Source organism: Solanum dulcamara, chromosome 9, assembly GCF_947179165.1.
Source record: "Solanum dulcamara chromosome 9, daSolDulc1.2, whole genome shotgun sequence".
NCBI lineage: Eukaryota > Viridiplantae > Streptophyta > Magnoliopsida > Solanales > Solanaceae > Solanum > Solanum dulcamara.
In genome coordinates, this window is record NC_077245.1 from 1,309,453 (window position 1) to 1,329,086 (window position 19,634).

General features: G+C 34.9%; 2 protein-coding genes across 4 annotated transcripts; one reads left to right on the forward strand and one right to left on the reverse strand.

Moving 5' to 3' along the window:
* The first annotated feature begins 366 nt into the window (after positions 1–366).
* LOC129902525 (receptor protein kinase CLAVATA1) lies at positions 367–5,354 on the forward strand. Its single transcript, XM_055977818.1, has 3 exons — positions 367–1,366; positions 2,112–3,872; positions 4,714–5,354. The coding sequence occupies exons 1-3, from the start codon at positions 532–534 to the stop codon at positions 5,076–5,078; spliced, it is 2,961 nt and encodes a 986-aa protein (XP_055833793.1). The 5' UTR covers positions 367–531; the 3' UTR covers positions 5,079–5,354.
* Positions 5,355–12,410: 7,056 nt separating this feature from the next.
* On the reverse strand, positions 12,411–19,373 carry LOC129903246 (DEAD-box ATP-dependent RNA helicase 28). 3 transcript variants are annotated; one of them, XM_055978754.1, is made up of 19 exons: positions 18,966–19,373; positions 18,593–18,781; positions 18,437–18,505; positions 18,228–18,334; positions 17,669–17,750; positions 17,398–17,571; positions 16,874–17,022; positions 16,661–16,756; positions 16,340–16,442; positions 16,199–16,261; positions 15,954–16,015; positions 15,622–15,718; positions 14,720–14,838; positions 14,595–14,637; positions 14,363–14,464; positions 13,625–13,726; positions 13,454–13,531; positions 13,018–13,289; positions 12,411–12,815 (listed from the first exon to the last, which is right to left on the reverse strand). In XM_055978754.1, exons 1-19 carry the CDS (start codon positions 19,278–19,280, stop codon positions 12,800–12,802), a joined length of 2,238 nt encoding a protein of 745 aa, XP_055834729.1. In that variant the 5' UTR covers positions 19,281–19,373; the 3' UTR covers positions 12,411–12,799. The 3 variants fall into 3 exon arrangements, with proteins under 3 accessions (XP_055834729.1, XP_055834728.1, XP_055834727.1); XM_055978753.1 differs by having other exon boundaries at positions 13,018–13,295; XM_055978752.1 differs by having other exon boundaries at positions 13,018–13,310.
* Between the last annotated feature and the right edge of the window lie 261 nt (positions 19,374–19,634).

A 19,634-nucleotide genomic window follows, 5' to 3' on the forward strand; every position in this document is an offset into this window, starting at 1 on the left:
TATGATCGAAAATTATGGTGAAGTGGTCGATACTTGTTTATATTTAATAAAAAATTTCAGATTTGAATTTAAAATTAAAATCACTTTTGATAGGAGCATTTTAACCCCTAAACAAATTTTAACAATGGAAATTTAAATTAATTGAGTCTCAAAGCCATCAAAACAAAAGGATATAAAAATGATCAATTTTGTCATTAAAATATATTTTTTTATTTTAATTTATGCAATACCTCTTAATTTATATAACACTGTTTTGATTTAATTAATAAATTGTCATATTAAATACTACAAAAATAAAATTGTTCAACATAATAAAAAAAAATGTATATCACAGGAGGAAATATGTACCATTCCCCCTTGTATCTCCACTTTGTTGCCACTGCTACACATATATTCATTCAAAGCGAAAAAGTTAATTTTGATTCTCCTTCCACTTTGGCCAAATGCAACAGTAGTAAATACTCGACACTTCAAATAGCCTGAAGCCTATCCTAAACTTTGTCCAAACCAGAGTAAGCTAACAGTGTAACAATGTCATTCCCCCCCAAAATATCCCTTTTCCTCCAAATATTCATCTTTTTTGCTTCCACCATTAATGCAAACTCTGATCTTGAAACCCTTTTGAAACTCAAAGAATCCATGGTTGCTCCTGGAACTTCTTCTCTTCTTGATTGGAACAACAACAAAAAAAATGACCCTTTTGCCCATTGTTCTTTTTCTGGTGTAACATGTAACAATAACTCACATGTTATATCTATAAACATCACTAATGTTCCTCTATTTGGTACAATTCCACCTGAAATTGGTCTTTTAGAAAATCTTGAAAATCTTACTATTTTTGGAGATAATATTACTGGTACACTCCCTTTGGAAATGTCACAGCTTTCTAGTATTAAATATGTTAATCTTTCTTACAACAATTTTTCTGGCCCTTTTCCTGGAGAAATCTTGTTGGGGTTAATAAAGCTTGAATCTTTTGACATTTATAACAATAATTTCACTGGTGAGTTGCCTACTGAGTTTGTAAAGTTGAAAAAGTTGGAAACTTTACATCTTGGAGGAAACTATTTTCATGGGGAAATACCTGAAGTTTATTCTCATATTGAAAGTTTAAAGTGGTTGGGTTTAGACGGAAATTCACTTACTGGGAAAATACCAAAGAGTTTGGCTTTGTTACCAAATCTTGAAGAACTTAGATTGGGTTATTATAATAGTTATGAAGGGGGTATTCCATCTGAGTTTGGTAATATTAGTACACTTAAGCTTCTTGATCTTGGAAATAGTAATCTTGATGGTGAAGTTCCTCCAACTCTTGGAAATTTGAAGAAGTTGCATTCTCTGTTTCTACAAATGAACAGACTTACAGGTATTCATCAACCCACCATATTTTTAACTTATACAATTAAATCTGGATATTTTTTGACTGCTATAGTTTAATTTTGTTAAAGAAAACATACTACACTTTCCATTTCAGTTTGTTTGTTTACTCTTCTTTTTAGTCCATTTCGTAAACAATATCTCTATCTTTTCTTCTTTTCTAGCAACTCTTTAATTTTAACTTTTTACTTTGAATGTTAAGCATAACATTAAATGATATTTTGTTACATTGTATGTATCTTTAGTTTTAGATCACACTCAAAAGTTTTTCTTTTACCCTCATAAATTCCACGTCAAGTCAAAATAAAACAAACAAATTAGTATAAGGGAGTATAATATATCATCAAAAGTTGGCTTCAGAAAAAGGTCTGCCGTTATAGTGAAATGTTCATAAAAAGTTGGCTTCAGAAATAGCTTTGCCGTTATAGTGAAATGTTATTATTGAAGATGTTATAGTGAAATGTTATTATTGAAGATGTTATAGTGAAATGTTATTATTGAAGATGTTATAGTGAAATGTTATTACAGAGTATGTTATAGTAAATAGTTATTATAGAAGATATTATAGCGAAATCTTATTATGGTGGAAGGATGATTGTTATAAAAAGGTTGTGTATTATTGATGTATATGCGCAAAATATTATATACATATAAAGTTTTGAACTCATAATTCTAATAAATTTAGAATCTTGAATTCGTAAAATTTAGATCTTGTATTCGTTTCTGATTATCAGGTCACATACCTTCTGAACTATCTGGTTTAGAGAGTCTGATGTCGTTTGATTTGTCGTTTAACCAACTGACCGGAGAAATACCAGAGAGTTTTGTGAAGTTGCAGAATTTGACACTGATTAACTTGTTCAGAAACAACTTGCATGGTCCAATTCCCCCTTTTATTGGTGACCTTCCAAATCTTGAAGTGTTGCAGATTTGGGGCAACAATTTTACCCTCGAATTGCCCGAAAATCTTGGGCGTAACGGGAGGTTGTTGTTTCTTGATGTTACTACAAATCATTTTACTGGAAGGATACCACCTGATTTGTGTAAAGGGGGGAAGTTAAAGACTCTGATTCTAATGGAGAATTACTTCTTTGGTCCAATTCCTGAACACCTTGGTGAGTGCAAATCGCTTACTCGAATTCGCGTCAGGAAGAATTACTTTAATGGTACTATTCCAGCTGGTTTTTTCAAGTTACCTGAATTGGATATGCTTGAACTTGATAACAACTATTTCACCGGTGAGCTGCCTACAGAGATTAATGCAAATAATCTCACTAAACTTGTGCTTTCCAACAACTGGATCACTGGGAACATTCCTCCATCAATAGGGAACTTGAAGAACCTAGTTACTCTGTCACTTGATATGAACAGATTATCCGGTGAAATTCCTCAAGAAATCGCGACTTTGAATAAACTCGTGACCATCAACTTGAGTGGCAACAATTTAACAGGTGAAATCCCGAGTTCGATTGCTCTATGTTCAGAGCTAACATTGGTTGACTTGAGCAGAAACCAACTGGTTGGTGAAGTGCCAAAAGAAATCACCAAGTTAAACAGCTTGAACGCGCTGAACTTGTCAAGAAACCAACTGAGTGGCGCCATTCCTGGAGAAGTCGGAGTGATGACTGGTTTAACAGTTTTGGATCTTTCTTACAACGATCTTTCTGGAAGGAGACCGACCAACGGACAGTTAAAGTTCTTCAATGACAGTTATTTTGTAGGAAATCCAAAACTCTGTTTGCCTCATGCTACTTTTTGTCCGTCAGCTTCCAATTCACCACAAAATGTGCACAAAATCCATTCCGGGAAGTTCACAACTGCCCAATTAGTGATTACAGTAATCATCTTAGTCACTGTTGCATTGCTGTTGGCAGTTACTGTGTTGTTCATCAAGAAGGAAAAGTTCAAGAATTCGAAACTTTGGAAGTTAACAGCATTCCAGAAACTCAATTTCAGAGCTGGGGATGTTTTAGAGTGTTTAAAAGAGGAGAACATAATTGGGAAAGGTGGAGCTGGTGTAGTGTACCGAGGGTCGATGTCAAATGGCATCGACGTTGCTATTAAGAAACTTGTAGGCCGAGGTACCGGACACCATGATCATGGTTTCTCAGCTGAAATCCAAACTCTAGGAAGGATCAGGCACAGGAACATCGTACGATTACTAGGATATGTCTCGAACAAAGACACAAACTTGTTGTTGTACGAATACATGTCGAATGGGAGCTTAGGTGAAATGTTACATGGTGCAAAAGGGGCACATTTGAAGTGGGAGACCAGGTACCGTATTGCTGTGGAAGCTGCAAAGGGATTGTGTTATTTGCACCATGACTGTTCTCCTTCGATTATTCATAGGGATGTTAAGTCCAATAATATTTTGCTGGATTCCGATTATGAGGCTCATGTTGCTGATTTTGGCCTAGCCAAATTCTTGCAGGATGCTGGTGCATCAGAGTGCATGTCCTCTGTTGCTGGCTCATATGGTTACATTGCTCCAGGTAAACTACCACCCTTAAATTTCCTCATTTTTCTAGTATTGTTTTGCAAAAAAATGAATATTTTGTTGAAATTCAAGATCCTTTTGATAAATAATCAACTTAAGAAGGAAGTTTCATATTTAAATCGTATCCACCGTCAGTTTTACCTGCTATGGTAGATTACTTGTCATCATTTGCTAGTTTACCAAATCATGTTAGTTACTGTATTACACAAGTAGCTTTTCAGACTTAATGATGTATAAATTCTTTACATTGTCGGTGTATTTATATAAATTTAACTTTTCTTATGAGTTTCTGTTTCAACACTACTATTGTATAAAACATTTATACAATTATGTGGTATACTACAGGTAAAATTTAATGATAAACATTAATTGATAATCATAAAATGTGATACTAATTAACTTGCTATAATAGATTAAATTACGATGGTACTATAAAGTTTGTACACTGTTGTGCATATAACCTTAGGCTATATTGCTCAAACTTTTAAAAAACGTCGGTGGATACATGTCGGATCTTCCAAAAGAATGTATTTTTAGAGGATTCGACACTGATGAAACATCATTTTTGGAGATTTCGAGCAACAAAGACTTTTAAGTCCTTTTGTATAGAAACATTAAAGTCCTGTTTTATTGGTCAAATTTTTCCCAATTCATGAAAGACACTTGACAAACTTGTACCAAATACCAAGAACAGTGAACTTTTAGAATTTACTGAACTGGGGTTAATAATAGTAGACCTATGCTCCAGGACAAATCTATTTAAAACCTTTGTCCAAAACATTAAATTGTGCAATTAATGTATTTCTGAGCTACATTTTTGTTTGGATATGAAACAGAGTATGCATACACATTGAAAGTTGACCAGAAGAGTGATGTATACAGTTTTGGAGTTGTACTGTTGGAACTTATCACAGGTCACAAGCCAGTTGGTGAATTTGGGGACGGTGTAGATATTGTGAGATGGGTGTATAAAACAATGTCCGAATTATCTCAGCCGTCTGATGCAGCCTCGGTTTTAGCAGTCGTTGACTCAAGGCTACATAGTTACCCTCTTGCAAGTGTTGTCAATTTGTTCAAGATTGCTATGATGTGTGTTGAAGAAGAGAGTTGTGCTAGGCCTACTATGAGGGAAGTTGTTCACATGCTTACAAATCCTCCTCAGTCTACTACTACTACTACACCCACTCTCCTCGCCCTTTGAAATTGCGCGGATAAGTGTCTGGTTGAAAATTCGTGGAGTTTGGGTCCGGGAACATGAATAGGTACAAATATGGATGTTTATTCGGGTAGGGGGAACTTAAATTCGTGCAAGTACGGATATGTATTTGAAATGTATTGCTTGTTTTTATTTTTTTGAAGTAGTTGTATAAAAGGAGCATGAAAAAGAAAAAAAAAGAAACAAACTCCTTTAATTTCTAATTATGGGTATTGAGTATGATTATGTGGCCTTAGGAAATAAATTTCAAGATGGCAATTAGTCAATACTTGCTATTTTAATAATATGTCCTATGTAATGATTTTACGGGTTTGCAAAGTTAAAATTTGCTTTATTATGTGTCTTAAAAAAGGGTTGATATAATTGACGATTCAAAGTTACACGTAATCCTTTTCCTGCAATGGATTCGATGGAAAAAGAGTTGCTAAATTTATATCGTCTATTATTTTATATGTGTGTATGGGTCAAATTAAAATTGCAGCTTAACTCTATCCTCGTTAAAAACGTAATTTTAAATTAAATGTTGCTTATTCTAATTTTTTTGATAACTGCAGAGTCCATGTTGACTTGCTCATGGTCTCCTATTGTTTTTTGTTTTTGTTTAAATTTGAACTCGAGATTTCATGATTTTCAATCCACTTCATTGACCACCAGGTGTGACCCTTCAGTGCAAGACCAAATGTTGCTTTTTCTTTTGATGTAATTTGAATATAAACAATCTACTTAACAGTGGCAGATTACATTATTATGTTTTGGAAATTTAGTACTTGAAGCATTGTCTTTCTTCATGTAATAGGCAATTTGCAGTTAAATCTGACTATGGGCAAGGAAACAGATTGATACTTGAGATTTACACAGTTCAAAAGACTAAATTTTTTAGAAGTAGAAACCTCGTCACAGTAGCAATCAAGAATACAACAATAACAATATATTCAGTAAAAGCTTACAATGGGAGAGGTACCAATCAAGAATGAAGTTAAAAATTAAACTATCCACTGTCGATAAACATGTTGTAGTTAATTGCTAGACAAAATTAAATATCAAGAAACCGATAAGAGTATAAATTCAATGACACATGCTCTCAACATATCCTCCGCACTCGTACTGATCCTTGGTATCTTGCTCCGTAGGGAATGAGTTTTCTTATTTTTCTATAGTAGAACCTTGGCCGGGCTGAATGAAGATAAACCAAAAAGTTACTTTTCTGCCAATTGATCAGTCTTGAGAAGACACAGCCATTGATGGCACTCATAAATAAAGAATAAGTGGTCTCCCTCTCCGGTATCATACAAAAATTCCGCAATATTCTTTTCCAAGTCAAATGAAATAACCCTACCATTTATATTCAGATAAAAGATGTGACGATTAGCAGGAAGAATATCCACATACATCACCTCGACTTCAAAACCCCCTAGATAATAATAATTTCCAAGTGCATCGGTTAAATTTGCAACATACTTCCTGACCCATACTGCATCTTTACTACGAATATTGCCCTCGAGGTACCACAGTGTAATCTCTGCCTCATTATTACACAATGCATAATACAGAACCCCACCCGATACTCCAAGAGCACAACCGTTCCACTCATCCATCTCTTCAGTCAGTTGCAAAGCCAAAAAACGCCTCTTGGCACTATCATAAAGAATGATCTGTGGTTCTTCGTCAATCCAACAGAACACTCCATCGATTACACCAGCTGATGCTAATTTCGACCATCTAAAAAGGGAGACTTTGAGAGGTAGATCTAGCGTGAGATCGATGGTAGACCACATGTTAGTCTCAGAAGAGAAGCTTTCAATTGTTACACTCGAACGAAAGTCTATCCAAGGTAGTGCATAACGAACTAGAGTAAAAGAGATCACATCCTTTTCAGGGTCATCTACTTTACAATGAAATCCAATAGCTGCCAGGCTTATGCAGGACGTTTGAGTTACAGGGACGGCAAAATGCTGCCTCGTTGCTGGATTATAAACTTAGTAAACCCTCTTATTTAATAAATACTCAGCGATAAGAATGAAACCGTTAGAAAATTGGTTAACTCATCTAAACTACCATCAATCACTTCTGATGATTTAGTCAACGAGAAGAAAAACCGAATTTCTGGAAATTCTTGACGAAAATCTCTACTTTGACATAAGAAACCTATCATATAGGGGTGAGGACTCCATCGTTGAGAACGACAACTATAAACCAATGATGGATCAGCAATACACTTCTGCCAATGATTGCGCATACATACAAACCTAGCCAGAGATTTTGAAGGCAAACAATGTAATATTTCGATTATGATATCCTCAGACAACTCAACTACACTTTTATCAGACGATTTGAATAGACGTCTCATATTGGCACTCGTGTCATCTCAGAAACCTGAAACTACAAAAAGATTTTCATATACATAATCAAATTCCAAATTTCGAAAATCTAGTATTCAACAAGTTATTTAACTACAGACTTGTCACAAATATTTGATTTTTATGTACACACTATAATTTCATTTAGTACTAAAACCACAAGCATTGAGAACCAACCAAAAAACAACAACAACATATCATCGCGAGGGTAGAATGTATGAAGACCTTACCCCTATCTTTGTGTGGGGAGTGACGCTGTTTCCGGTAGACCATACGTTACCAAAACATACTAGCAAAATAACGGCAAAAAGGTTCTACCCCCTGGCTACCTACTATTATTCTATGCTTATCTCCGACCTCCAAACATTCCTATACAGGGGAGTCATGCCAAAGAGTAGCAAATTACTAGTTTTCTGAAGAGGGTTAACAATAATTACATCAAAAGAAAGGAACTTGTTAGCTAATTAAGTCTTCAAGATGTTTATTATATGATCAGATTAAAGTATCAAACTTCACTACAAAAGCTATAATTGGGTCGTAAAACACAAATTACATATAAAACTAATATTCTACACCATAGATCAAATAATTATATAATTATAATCTTAAAAATAAGCCTTTGTACTAACCCTAATAGTAAAGAGATGATAAATTTATAGAGTTTTGTATTTATTTCCATCAAATATATAAAACAATGAAAAAACTATTTTTTTTAATTATTTAATTGCACGATTTGTCCTTCCAAATTATTGGTTTTTAATTTTCATCCTTAGAAATTGAACTTATTCCTAAGGGACTATAAATTTTTTTAAGATCGCGGAGCATAACTTATGGATATTATGATGCAAACATATAAACTTATGCCTACAAAAAAGTTATTATCTCGATCGAGGGGCCAAAGTAAAAGGTTAACACAAAATAGGAACAAAAGTGTGAATGATCCGATCTTATTACCTTCAAGTTGCAACTATATAATTTTAGGGCTTCATAAATTAAACACAATATAAGAAAAATCTAACTTGGGTTTTATACTACCGACAAATCAGTTGATTGATTTTTTTAAAAAACAAAGGTCTAGTGCGACTTGGACTATAGATAACAGGTCAATTATAAGTTAATTACACGTAAATTTTTGTGATAATAATTAATCAGTAACCTAATTAAATTTGAGCTAACTGCATTAGAAATATGTGACACGATTTTTACACTATTATGCATTAATTGGAGTTCAAAATGCTTCTCCCTCACTTAACGAGATGTGCCACCTCAGCAGGAACAAAGCTTCCTTGTTCGAGGGGAGTCGGTAAATTAAGAACTATGATGATATACAATTCACACGATACATAATTTTATGAATAGTTACATTCGAGATGATATAAGTTACTATCATTGGCTTTGATCACGCCACTAGGACAATGATTCTAACTCTTTGTTTTTTGCATATTGCTTTATATATAACAGAGGTACATCTGTCAATTCAAGCAAAATACTGAATTGTGAAAGAATGTATTATAACTATATATTCGATCTTTTCTTCAACTCTGTAGTGCTTTCCGTTGTTCCTGTGATACCATTGCAATTACTCTTGTTTTTCGGCAGAGCAACTTGTACCGTTTGCTTGATGGCCACTTTAATTCCTACACTCTGTTTTTCTTTCTTGATCACTTCATCTTTATCATGAATAGCAGTACTAGTGTCATTGTCAGCTTCTTCTTCATCATCATCAAGAATCAAATTGTCACGGTTGATCAACTCGAATATATCAAAAGGATTCCTCTCTACGGAGAAATAACTCATCAACACTCTTTACGTTTCCATTATTCCGAATGAAAAATTATGAAAGTTTAGAAACAACGACTCCACAGGCCTTTGCTCTGTTATATAGGAAAATTTAGAAGCTTTCTCCTTTTCCTAACCAATCTAGGAGATTTTGTAAGCATCTTAAACTGTAGTTATCATAACTTTCTATGTTTTTATTACGTATATTAACTTCTACAAACTCCTCTCTAGATATTAGGACTTCAGTTTAAATAACGAAAGATTTAGTAATTTTTTAATTAGAGTTTACGCAGTGATCATTAGAACATGACGTTATCATGCCAACCGGTGTATGTTAGAGAATGTGGGTTATCTGTGGCTTTGTTTGAATAGAAGACTTGAGGAATACTACTTCCTATGTCTCATCAAGTCTCACTTGATGTGACATTTTTTCCTTTTTAGTGGTCTCAAAATTGTATTTCTCATATCAAATAAGTAATTACCAGTCTTTCACATGAACTGTTTATATATATATAACAAATTATGCAATGCATCATCCATACATAGAAAATATGAAAACTCACTTTTCAGTGACCATTTGGTTTATCAACAGTTATATCTAAAAGAAATTGAAGTATTTGCAAAATCATGTCCTGCACTAAATCCTTGAAATGCTGCAAAACTATCAGACTTGCACTTTTTGGAATGTCCTGCAAATTAATGTTCTTGATAGTTCTTAGAGAAGACGCGGCCATTGATGCCATTCATAAGCAAAGAATAAGTATTCTCCATCTCCAATTTCATACACAAATTCCGTAATATTTTTTTTCAAGTCATATAAAACAACGCTACTATTTATTTTCAGATAAACGATGTGCGGATTGCAGGATGAATATCCACACACATCACCTCGGCTTCTAAACCCGATGGAGGATTATTTTCGAAGCATTCGAGTAAATTTGCATCATATTTCCTGACCCATACTGCATCTCGACTACGAATATTGCTCTCAAGGCACCACAGAGTAATCTTTCCCTCGTACCACGATGCATAACAGAGAACTCCACCCGATACTCCAAGATTCCAAGTGTCCAAGGCATCCATTTGCAAAGCCCAGAAACGCCTATCGACACTATCATAAAGAATGATTTGTGCTTCATTGTCAATCCAACAGAATACTCCATCGATTACCCCAGCTGATGCTAATTTCCCATAAGATGAAAGACAGACTTTGAGAGGTACGTCTTGCATGAGATCGATGGTAGTCCACACATTAGTCTCAGAAGAGAAGCTTTCAATTGTTACACTCGAACAAAAACCATCTTTCATAACGAACTATAATAAAGGAGATCACAGCTTTTTCAGGGTCATCTACTTTACAATGAAATCCAATAGCTACAACTTTCATGCAGGACGTTTGAGTTACAGGGACGGAAAAATGCTGCCTCGTTGCTGGATTTAAAACCAATATAGAATATTAATCACTTAGCTTGTTGCTAATAATCACGAATTCATATTTAATTATATCATCAAATTGGATCAATACATATGAGTTGGATAATTTAATTCACAATGAATTAATACCTAAACCAATACAAGTGAATTTTTATAAATATTTGTCTAATCAATCATTTATTTTTGGACATTAATTATACAGAGTTGTAATATGATTCAAAACGGAACTGTGTAGGGCAATGCATACAAATCAACATCAGGAAGGTATTGTGCCCTTGGCTGCCACAATGTAGAGCTGCTTCCACTAATTGTGTCATTGCTGCTGCCTACATTTTTTTCCTCCACTCGCGCTTGCTTAGGTTTTCTTTGGAACAGCCACGATTGATCATCGTCTTCTAAGCCAAAAATATCCAGACTTGGTGGATTCCAGTTCTCCATGGTGCTTTCCGTTGTTCCTGTAATGCCATTGCAATTGCTCTGTTTTTTCGGCAGAGAAATTTGTAGAGTCTTCTTGGTGACCACTTTAATCGGGTATGCTATTACACTCTGTCTTTGATTCTTGATCACTTGATCTTCATCATGAATAGTAGTACTAGTATCGTCTCCAGCTTCTTCATCATCATCAAAAATCAAGTCGAATATATCACCAGGATTGTTCTCTATGGAGAAACAACTCATCAACACACTTTCGATTTCCATTATTCCGAATGAAAAATTATCAAAGTTTAGAAACAACAACTCCACAGGCCTTTGCTCTGTTATATAGGAAAATTTAAAAACTTTCTCCTTTTCCTATCCAATGTAGGAAAAAGATAGCCGGCCGCATTTAGTAATTTACTAAGTACTACTACTTTCTTCGTGCTCAAGAAAGGAGCAACTTCCATATATAGTAAAGAGGCGCCGAATTATAATCTATAGAGTTTTGCTTGCATCAAAAACTAAAGAAAATACGAAATTCGTCTTATCTTTTAAACTGCGTATTAGCTTTTTGGGCTCCCATAGTCCCATTAATCAATAGTCGTCGAAAGGCGGGATTTTTCCTAAAGAGTTCAAAAATATAAAGAATTTAATTTTTGTAATTTTTCACCAGCTCCACTTGCTATTTGGGGTTAATTGATTATTCTTAAGTGTTTTTTATACCTGTATGTTCGTGACAACTTGAGACGCATCTCAAATATTTTCACGGGTACTATAGCCAACTTCCAAGAGCACAGATTTAGGTGCTAAATTCTGTTACGTCTTTGGTTAAATATATTGAAACCGGTTATAATCAATCGGTAGTACGTATTCAGTAAAAAAGTGCTGATGAACCATTTTTTATGTTAAAAGAATTAAAATGTCATTAAAATTATTCATAAGAAAATACATTTATTTTATTTTTTTTATGAAAAACGACAAATGGATTGGAGCAAATTAGAATTTATTTTGGAAAGATATCTCGATGACAACAAAAGATATCAGCTACAATATCGTAACATATTTATAAATTAGGTAGCAATTTTTTTGAGCTTATAATTACTTGGCTTATAAAAGTTTTTCTACAGTCTTATAATTACCGATTACGTATACTTATTGATCATACTTTATATGTTCTTCACTTAAATTGATGCAATTGATCAAAAAACATGTCCTTTCGACGCTGGACTCCTTATTTAACACAAGAGACTTTATGGAGAATTAGAATATTTACAAGAATGGAAGTTTCCAAGTATGATTTTTATGTTTCACGAGAAGTGCAAAAAAATGGTTAATTTGGTACAAAGAGTAATAAATATTTTTGTCAAAATCGAATACATGTACAGATACATGGAGTAGTCCAAACAAAACAAATACTTGCGAGATAAATACACTCCACAAAATTGAAACTAAGAAATGGGGACCTACTCATAAAATAAAACTACAAGCTCAAACTCAATATCAGCAAAACTCTAAGAAACTACTTGTCTTAGTTAAAGTCGCAGGCGAATTCTTCTTCAGACTAAATTCTGTCTTCCACAATCGAATTTCATAAGTGGAGATCTCGAGTAAGTGTTAACATAATCAACCTTTGTTACGAAGGGGTAGGTCATGTTTGATGAGCCTGCCTTGTTCCAGTATCTTGATTTCCAGTTCATCTCCGTGGTGTATTGCAAGTGTTTACCTCCTCTTGTACCTGCACATTCAAATGATGTAAGGATATATCCTGATACAGGAAAATATGATCAGAAAACTGACTCTGGAGCTAAAAGTCAACATCAGACGTAGATTAACATTTTTCAAATAGACAAATAAACTACTTTTCCAAAGCTAATAGAGTACTTATTTATCTTTTAATAAACAATGCACTGGGAAAAGTTTTAAAATTTGAGTCGTACCGTGACTTGCTCTTGAATGAGGACTTCTTCTTTCCACCAGTATGAAGTGGTTTTCTTTGTTTCTTCTCACTCATATCATTTTGAAAAAGATCCTGCATCTCTTCTGTCCTTGATTCAGATATTTTGCTTTTCGGTTTTGGTTTTTTCCCTGCCTTTCTAACAATCTTGCCAGCATCAACTGCCTTGTTCACAGCCTTGACTGCTTTTGCTCGACGATAAGCAAGATCAACTAGGGAAATTCCAGATTTCTCTTTTTTTGTTTTATCTTTGCCCTGTTGCTGTTGTTGTTGCTGCTGTTAGAATCAGTTGAACCAAATAAAAAGATGCAATATACAGAATGGGAAAGGGTCATATATTGATTACTATATACGATGATGACCTGACAGTCACTTATTTGAGACAACAGGAAACTAAGCGAAGAAGAGAAAATGCTTACTTCATCTACGTCATCTTCATCTTCTAATTGCTCTCGAGCAGCCTCCAACTTCCTCCTTTTCTTTCTCGGCAGATTTTTCTATAATAATCAGCTCAGCAATGAGAATGACGAATAGAGAACCAAACGCAATTCTGTATTCAAATTACAAAAAGCACACAGGATGACTAGCACCTCTCGTTCTCGCTTCCTCTTTTCCTTCATCTTCAGGTCTTCTGCTTGGTTTGCACTCATTACCTTGCTCTCAGATCCATTTTCTTTGGCTGCTGCATTCTCCTGGAATGGCATTTGCATGTCAGCTAATATTTTAATCAACAAGAAGCATTACTAACAACATATACGTGTATTAGTACCAGCAGAAAAAACACTGAACACAGAAGAACTCCTCGGATTTTGTGAGCCTAACCCTACTTCACCTAGTTTAAATTTAAGGATTTCTAAAACAAGGTCAAGATTTAAAAAGTTCAGAGAATTGTCCTATAGGAATTTACTGCAAATTTTAGAAGGTATGACCATTGATCCATCCAAATCAGGATATTCTTTCTTATCCAAAACAAAATAGAGTTTTCTTTAAATATAATATGGAGGAAGGAGTGCAAGGACTATTTTCCACCATACCGTCCTCAGATTTCTTGCTAAGTCCTTTGCAATACACCTGGTCAATTATGACCAAGCTTCTTATTCGTTATATTTACGATCGATACATTGGGCAACTCAAGAATTTAAATTATTTTAATTCAAGAGCCTTACCCATGAATATCCCGAAACAATGTTATAAGTTGTTCTTCGACAAAACCAAAAAAGAGATAAAAGTACTAACAAAACGAACAAGTATCATAAGTAACAGAATAGGATTTCATGCCATTATATAAAATGTCAATGCAGCCCATGTACAACAAAGTGGAAAATCACCTTTGCTGCTTTTTGGACTAGCTTTTTCTCTTTTTCTGTGACAAACCATGTTCTTTTAGGACGTGAATAAATCTCACCCCTGTGGGCAATCATATTCTCTGCCTGCAAAGTCAAAAACCACGTCATACTAAGCCATGCAGCATTTATTTAATGAGTTTCTTCTTTAAGAGGGTGTCTTCAGACTTCAACAACATGAGGCAATTTCTTCCCAAACTTTACGATGATACATTACCTTATTTGCTTCCATTTCGGCTTTTCTTAGTGCCATCTCTTCCCTGCAGTAACCAAAATTGGAGTTGGTTAATAAATAAATTTAGTTATCAAATTCAGTATAAGGTTAAGGTGATGAAATTACACCTCTCTTCTTGCATAACTGCAGACACTTGATCCTCAAGCTGTTCAATCACTTGTGCCCACTTAGTTATAGATTGCTCTGCTACAATTCGACTTTTTAGCCTTGATCCAGCTCGTTTAACCTGTAACATATTTTTTAGGTCTTTATGCACATCTTTTTATTTTGGAGGATCGGGGGATAACTCTCCAAGCACATCTTTAGATCAAGCAGCTAATAGAAAAAATTGCGGTTTGTGATTCTAGTTGGTTCTTGTACCAGGTATCGCATAGACAGAAAAATGATTATTTTATTTTTATACCCTGACTGATAACCAAAAAAATTGAGATTAAGTGAATGGTCAATAAGCACATACTCTTAAAAGAAAATTAAACCGTCACTATGTTGCTTTAGCCAGAGACCAAAAAAAAGGATAATAGAACAAACACAACACATACATCTAACCACCAATGGTTCAAAAAAACACAATTTCTCTTTGATAGGTAAAATGGTGCTAAAGATGCAATTTTCAAACTGATCTAAAATACATTTCCATAGAAAAAAAAAGTACAGATGGTTATACCGGTACTGCATAGACAGAGATACACCTATTTTAATTTTAAACTGTAAAAGTACTCTGTTTTTTATCAAGTAAAGGAGTACCTAAAAAACATGCATGAGATTTAAGTAAAATATCAACATGGACTTATCTCCCCAAAAAATAAAATAGAAAGAGTGCATTGTTGCTTTAGAGTTTAGACAGAACTAAACAGATATGAGATACTAAACGCACCAGAAATCTAATTGGTCAATGATTTCGAACATACAATTTCCCACCAGTCGGAATGAAATGACTCATGGACTAGGACAAATCAAGTGATTGAAAGGCACAGCTAAAAGATGTTGAATAGAGGAGACGGATACTCACAATGGCTTTAAGAAGAGACCTATCATTATCTGTGACAAATGTAACGGCATACCCTTCTCTACCAGCTCTAGCTGTCCGGCCCACTCGATGAACGTAACTGTAAGGAAAAGGAAATCAGGACTGCATAAAGTACCTAAAGAGTTCACTTGTACAAACTACCAGAACACATTTGTAGAAGTATAAACAAGAGAAGAAATAGACTATAAGCATATAAGCAGTAAAAACAAAAAAGGAAATCATGAAGCCAGCAAAAGATCATGGCAAACAAGACATTATAAGCACAGCCATTAAGTGTCCGTAAAACAAATTTTTGAAGAAGGGTTGCAACTTACCTAGTAAGATCACGTGGGCAAGAAAAATTTATAACAGTTTGAACACCAATAATATCAAGACCCTGAAAACGGAAATAAAAATGAGTCAACAGTAAAATAAGAGAGACAATTCTAATTCTGCTCCGATAATAACAGCAAAAATAGATGTCAGCAGGACACAACTGACAAAAGGGGAGCACTGCATACTTAATACAACTTCATGCTTAGAATAATCATACAAAACCAATTGAAAAGAATCATCTTACACGAGCTGCAACATCGGTTGCAATCAAAAAATCCGCTTCCTGTCTTCTGAAAAGTTCCAAAGCCTAAAAAATAAAAATTAATAAGAAACTTCTCCACGAATTATTAATACGATTCCAGAAAACACACTTGATGGAACATACATCTAGACGCTGGGCTTGTGTAAGATTTCCATGTAGCTCAGCTGCTTTGAAACCAAGTAAACCAAATATAATTTTCAACCGATGAGCTGCTTGCTTTGTACCACTATCAAGACAACCACATAATTTAGACTTCTGGACCAAAAGATAAGGCAAGTGGAAGTCTAGAAGATACAATCAAAGAAGAGAAACTATGTTGCAGTGTCCTACATTAATCAAGAGTCATACCCCAAAAGATAATATATGTCATAGGGCATGAAATGGACTACACGATATACCATACCACAATAGAAAATGCTATTTTAGATACAGCTAGCTGAAAACCTGAAAACAATCACTTTGGAAGTGAAGGTCTTGGTGCACAATGAAAGGAGAACAGCTTCGTGATTTCCTTCACGCATGCGCCGTATTCTAACTACCCTGCAGACAATGTTTCATCAGCTTTCACTCTTGAGAACTTAACAATTAAAATCCCTTTCAGAAAGAAAAAAAAAAAAACAAATATTAATAGTATAGTAGAACTTGCTGATGCCTTACTCTTCAGTCAATGTGGCAGGCCGTTTCGTAGATGGATCAGCTGACAGGCGCAAAGGTTTATTCAGTGAGAGATTGATGAGCTCATCAACTTCCTCAGTCATTGTAGCAGAAAACAACATGGTCTGTCTCCGCTTCGGACACAATCTAACCTGTATAAAGCCCGGGACATATTATTTTGAGAACTGAATCATATTTGTGTTCATAGGACAACCCCCCAAACCCCCACCAGAACAAAAACAATTATTGGCAGAAATGGAAGTAACTTCTGGACATCCTTTTCTATATAGATTAAATAAACAGTTAATGAGGTAATATTCCATACCTTGAAGGTTTTTATAGTAAATGAAACTAATAAAAAAATTCCTTGCAAAATAGAAGGCATATCTTTGCATTACAGTGGAAGCTTATTGACATAAGTAAAAATATGTTATTTAATAAGATAGTTATGATTTCATATGCATACAACTTGTCACACAGCTACCTTTTGTTCTATAGAAAAGGAAACCACGATGTTGAAGACATACCAGCTCACGAATTTCAGCACTGAAACCCAGCTCTAGTAGACGATCAGCCTCATCAAGAATCAATACTGCAAGATCATCTAAGTCAACTGACATGGAGTTTCGTAAATGATCTATCATACGTCCTGGAGTGGCCACGACAATATCAGGCATTGATCTCAAGGCTGCCTCTTGCACCTGAAATAGAGCACGACATTCCCATAATTGTTGGAAGTAGTAGCCGAGATACAAACTCAAACTTCCCTAGGAAGGATCAGGAAAGAGCTAAGCATACCTTGGTTGACAGACCACCAACAACCAGACAACATCTGATATCTGGCATAAATTGGGCAAGTTTACCTATCATACTATGAACCCTGGATAGCACAATTAAGACTTAGCCCAGTCAATCACTATTAGGGTTTGAGAAGAATCAAACGACATACAATACAAAAAAAATAGTAGCCTGTATATAAATTAAAGGCGAAGATAGAATATAATTTTCATTCAAGGGGCAAAAAAAATCCCATCTTTAAATGATAAAACTATAAGTTTGGACATAGAAAGCTTATATAATTATTGTAGAATCAATGTTGTCTGTATTCCTGGATGGAATTTCATTTTGTAAGAAAACATATCTGCAATTTGGAACCAAATACGTTCTTATTCAATCAGGTCAAGTATCAGATGCAAAATCTTAATAGTCTCAGTTGCACAAAAAAAGGGACCTGCTTTGGCCCACAGGTACTGGAAACACCAGAAAAGATAATAAATGAGAACAGAACAAGGTTGAGGAAAAAGCAGCACTCGCGACTCTCACACATATTTTTTTTGAAAGAGAAAAGGGAACTTACTGAACAGCCAGCTCTCTTGTTGGAGTAAGAATAAGAACTCTAATTGCAGGCCTATTTTTTGGACGGTACAATAGTCTCTCCAGTGTCGGTAAGGCAAAGGCAGCTGTCTGAAGAGACAAAAAGGAAGAGAGGAGCATGAATCAAAACATAACCAACTAAGACAACTAGATAAATATAAGTACATTGGATCTAACATCACAAAATTGTACCTTTCCAGATCCTGTAATGGCACTACCACATATATCTCGGCCGGTTAAGGCCAGTGGAATGCAAGCAGCCTAAATAGAAATAAATGTACATTAATACAAGAGTTGAGATGCAGACGATGCTCATGATTACATTCAAGGTCTGCCAAGGAAAGACACCTGAATTGGGGTGGGCTTACTGTAACCCAATGCTTCACAAGCCCGAAGCAACGGCCTAGAGATATGAAGCTCAATAAACGAATTCGCATGAAACGAAACTCCTTCTGATGAGGCAAAAAATGGCTTCTTTTCAACAACTTGCGTATCTATGTCATCGTCACCATCATCATCCTCGGGTTTGTACTCTTCCTGAAATTATCCAAGTAATTAAACAACTAGTTCAGTCTCCATATGAATCCCCTACACCCATTTTATATTCACCCCCATTTCATTCCCAATAACAAATACTTAGAACAAACTAAGTGCAACTCAACAATAAATAATTTAACTTTAAGAACAAATTAAAGCTATCTGCAAAAGTAAGCAGTTTTACCTGGCGGTGAGGTTCTGAATCGTCGGAATCGGAATCTTCCTCGATTGGTTTAGCTATAGGGGCAGACAGTTGTTGACGGGCTTTTGATATTTTGAAATCAATTGAGGTGGTTCTACGGGAGCTGTGTTCATCAGCGACGGATTCAGAGTAAGAAGAGAAGTCCCATGGAGATTGCGGCTTCTTATTTGTTCGAGGTTTGGGGTCGGCATCTTCATTATCTTCTTCCACTTCTTGTTCTTCTTCTTCATTGTCATCATCCTCTTCATATTCAACTTCTTCATCGCTGGGTTGTTCGAACAAGAAATTGGTAGCCATTGGAACAGGATGACTGCTGATTCTTGATTTTGTAAGGGTTTAAGAATTTTGTTTTGAGTTGCAGGGTTTTAGAATTTGGACCATAACCTAGACTTCGATATCTTATTATTATATTTTATATAAAAAAAATAATCTTTTTTATTAAGTATAATAGTTTCATTAACCACGCAACTCCCCCTTATAGTTTATTGAATCATGGAATAGCCCCTCTAACTTTTGCATACGACCCTCACCTGCAATTAGGATTGTGTTTGGTATGAAATAAAATGTTTTAATATTTTCTTCACGCCGAACACAATGCTATTTTTGAATAGTCTTTGCATGATCTTCTCTTTTTTGAGAAACTTAATTCCA

What these genes read in the sequence shown, in the direction of transcription:
- LOC129903246 (XM_055978752.1), bottom strand. Translation starts at nt 19,280, where the DNA reads ATGGCTACCAATTTCTTGTTCGAACAACCCAGCGATGAAGAAGTTGAA. An exon ending in CACAAGCCCAGCGTCTAGAT is followed by an intron (nt 16,262 to 16,339) that starts GTATGTTCCATC and finishes TTTATTTTTTAG; the next exon opens with GCTTTGGAACTTTTCAGAAG. An exon ending in TGCCCACGTGATCTTACTAG is followed by an intron (nt 15,719 to 15,953) that starts GTAAGTTGCAAC and finishes TTTTCCTTACAG; the next exon opens with TTACGTTCATCGAGTGGGCC.
- LOC129902525 (XM_055977818.1), top strand. Translation starts at nt 532, where the DNA reads ATGTCATTCCCCCCCAAAATATCCCTTTTCCTCCAAATATTCATCTTT. An exon ending in ACAAATGAACAGACTTACAG is followed by an intron (nt 1,367 to 2,111) that starts GTATTCATCAAC and finishes TCTGATTATCAG; the next exon opens with GTCACATACCTTCTGAACTA. An exon ending in ATATGGTTACATTGCTCCAG is followed by an intron (nt 3,873 to 4,713) that starts GTAAACTACCAC and finishes GATATGAAACAG; the next exon opens with AGTATGCATACACATTGAAA.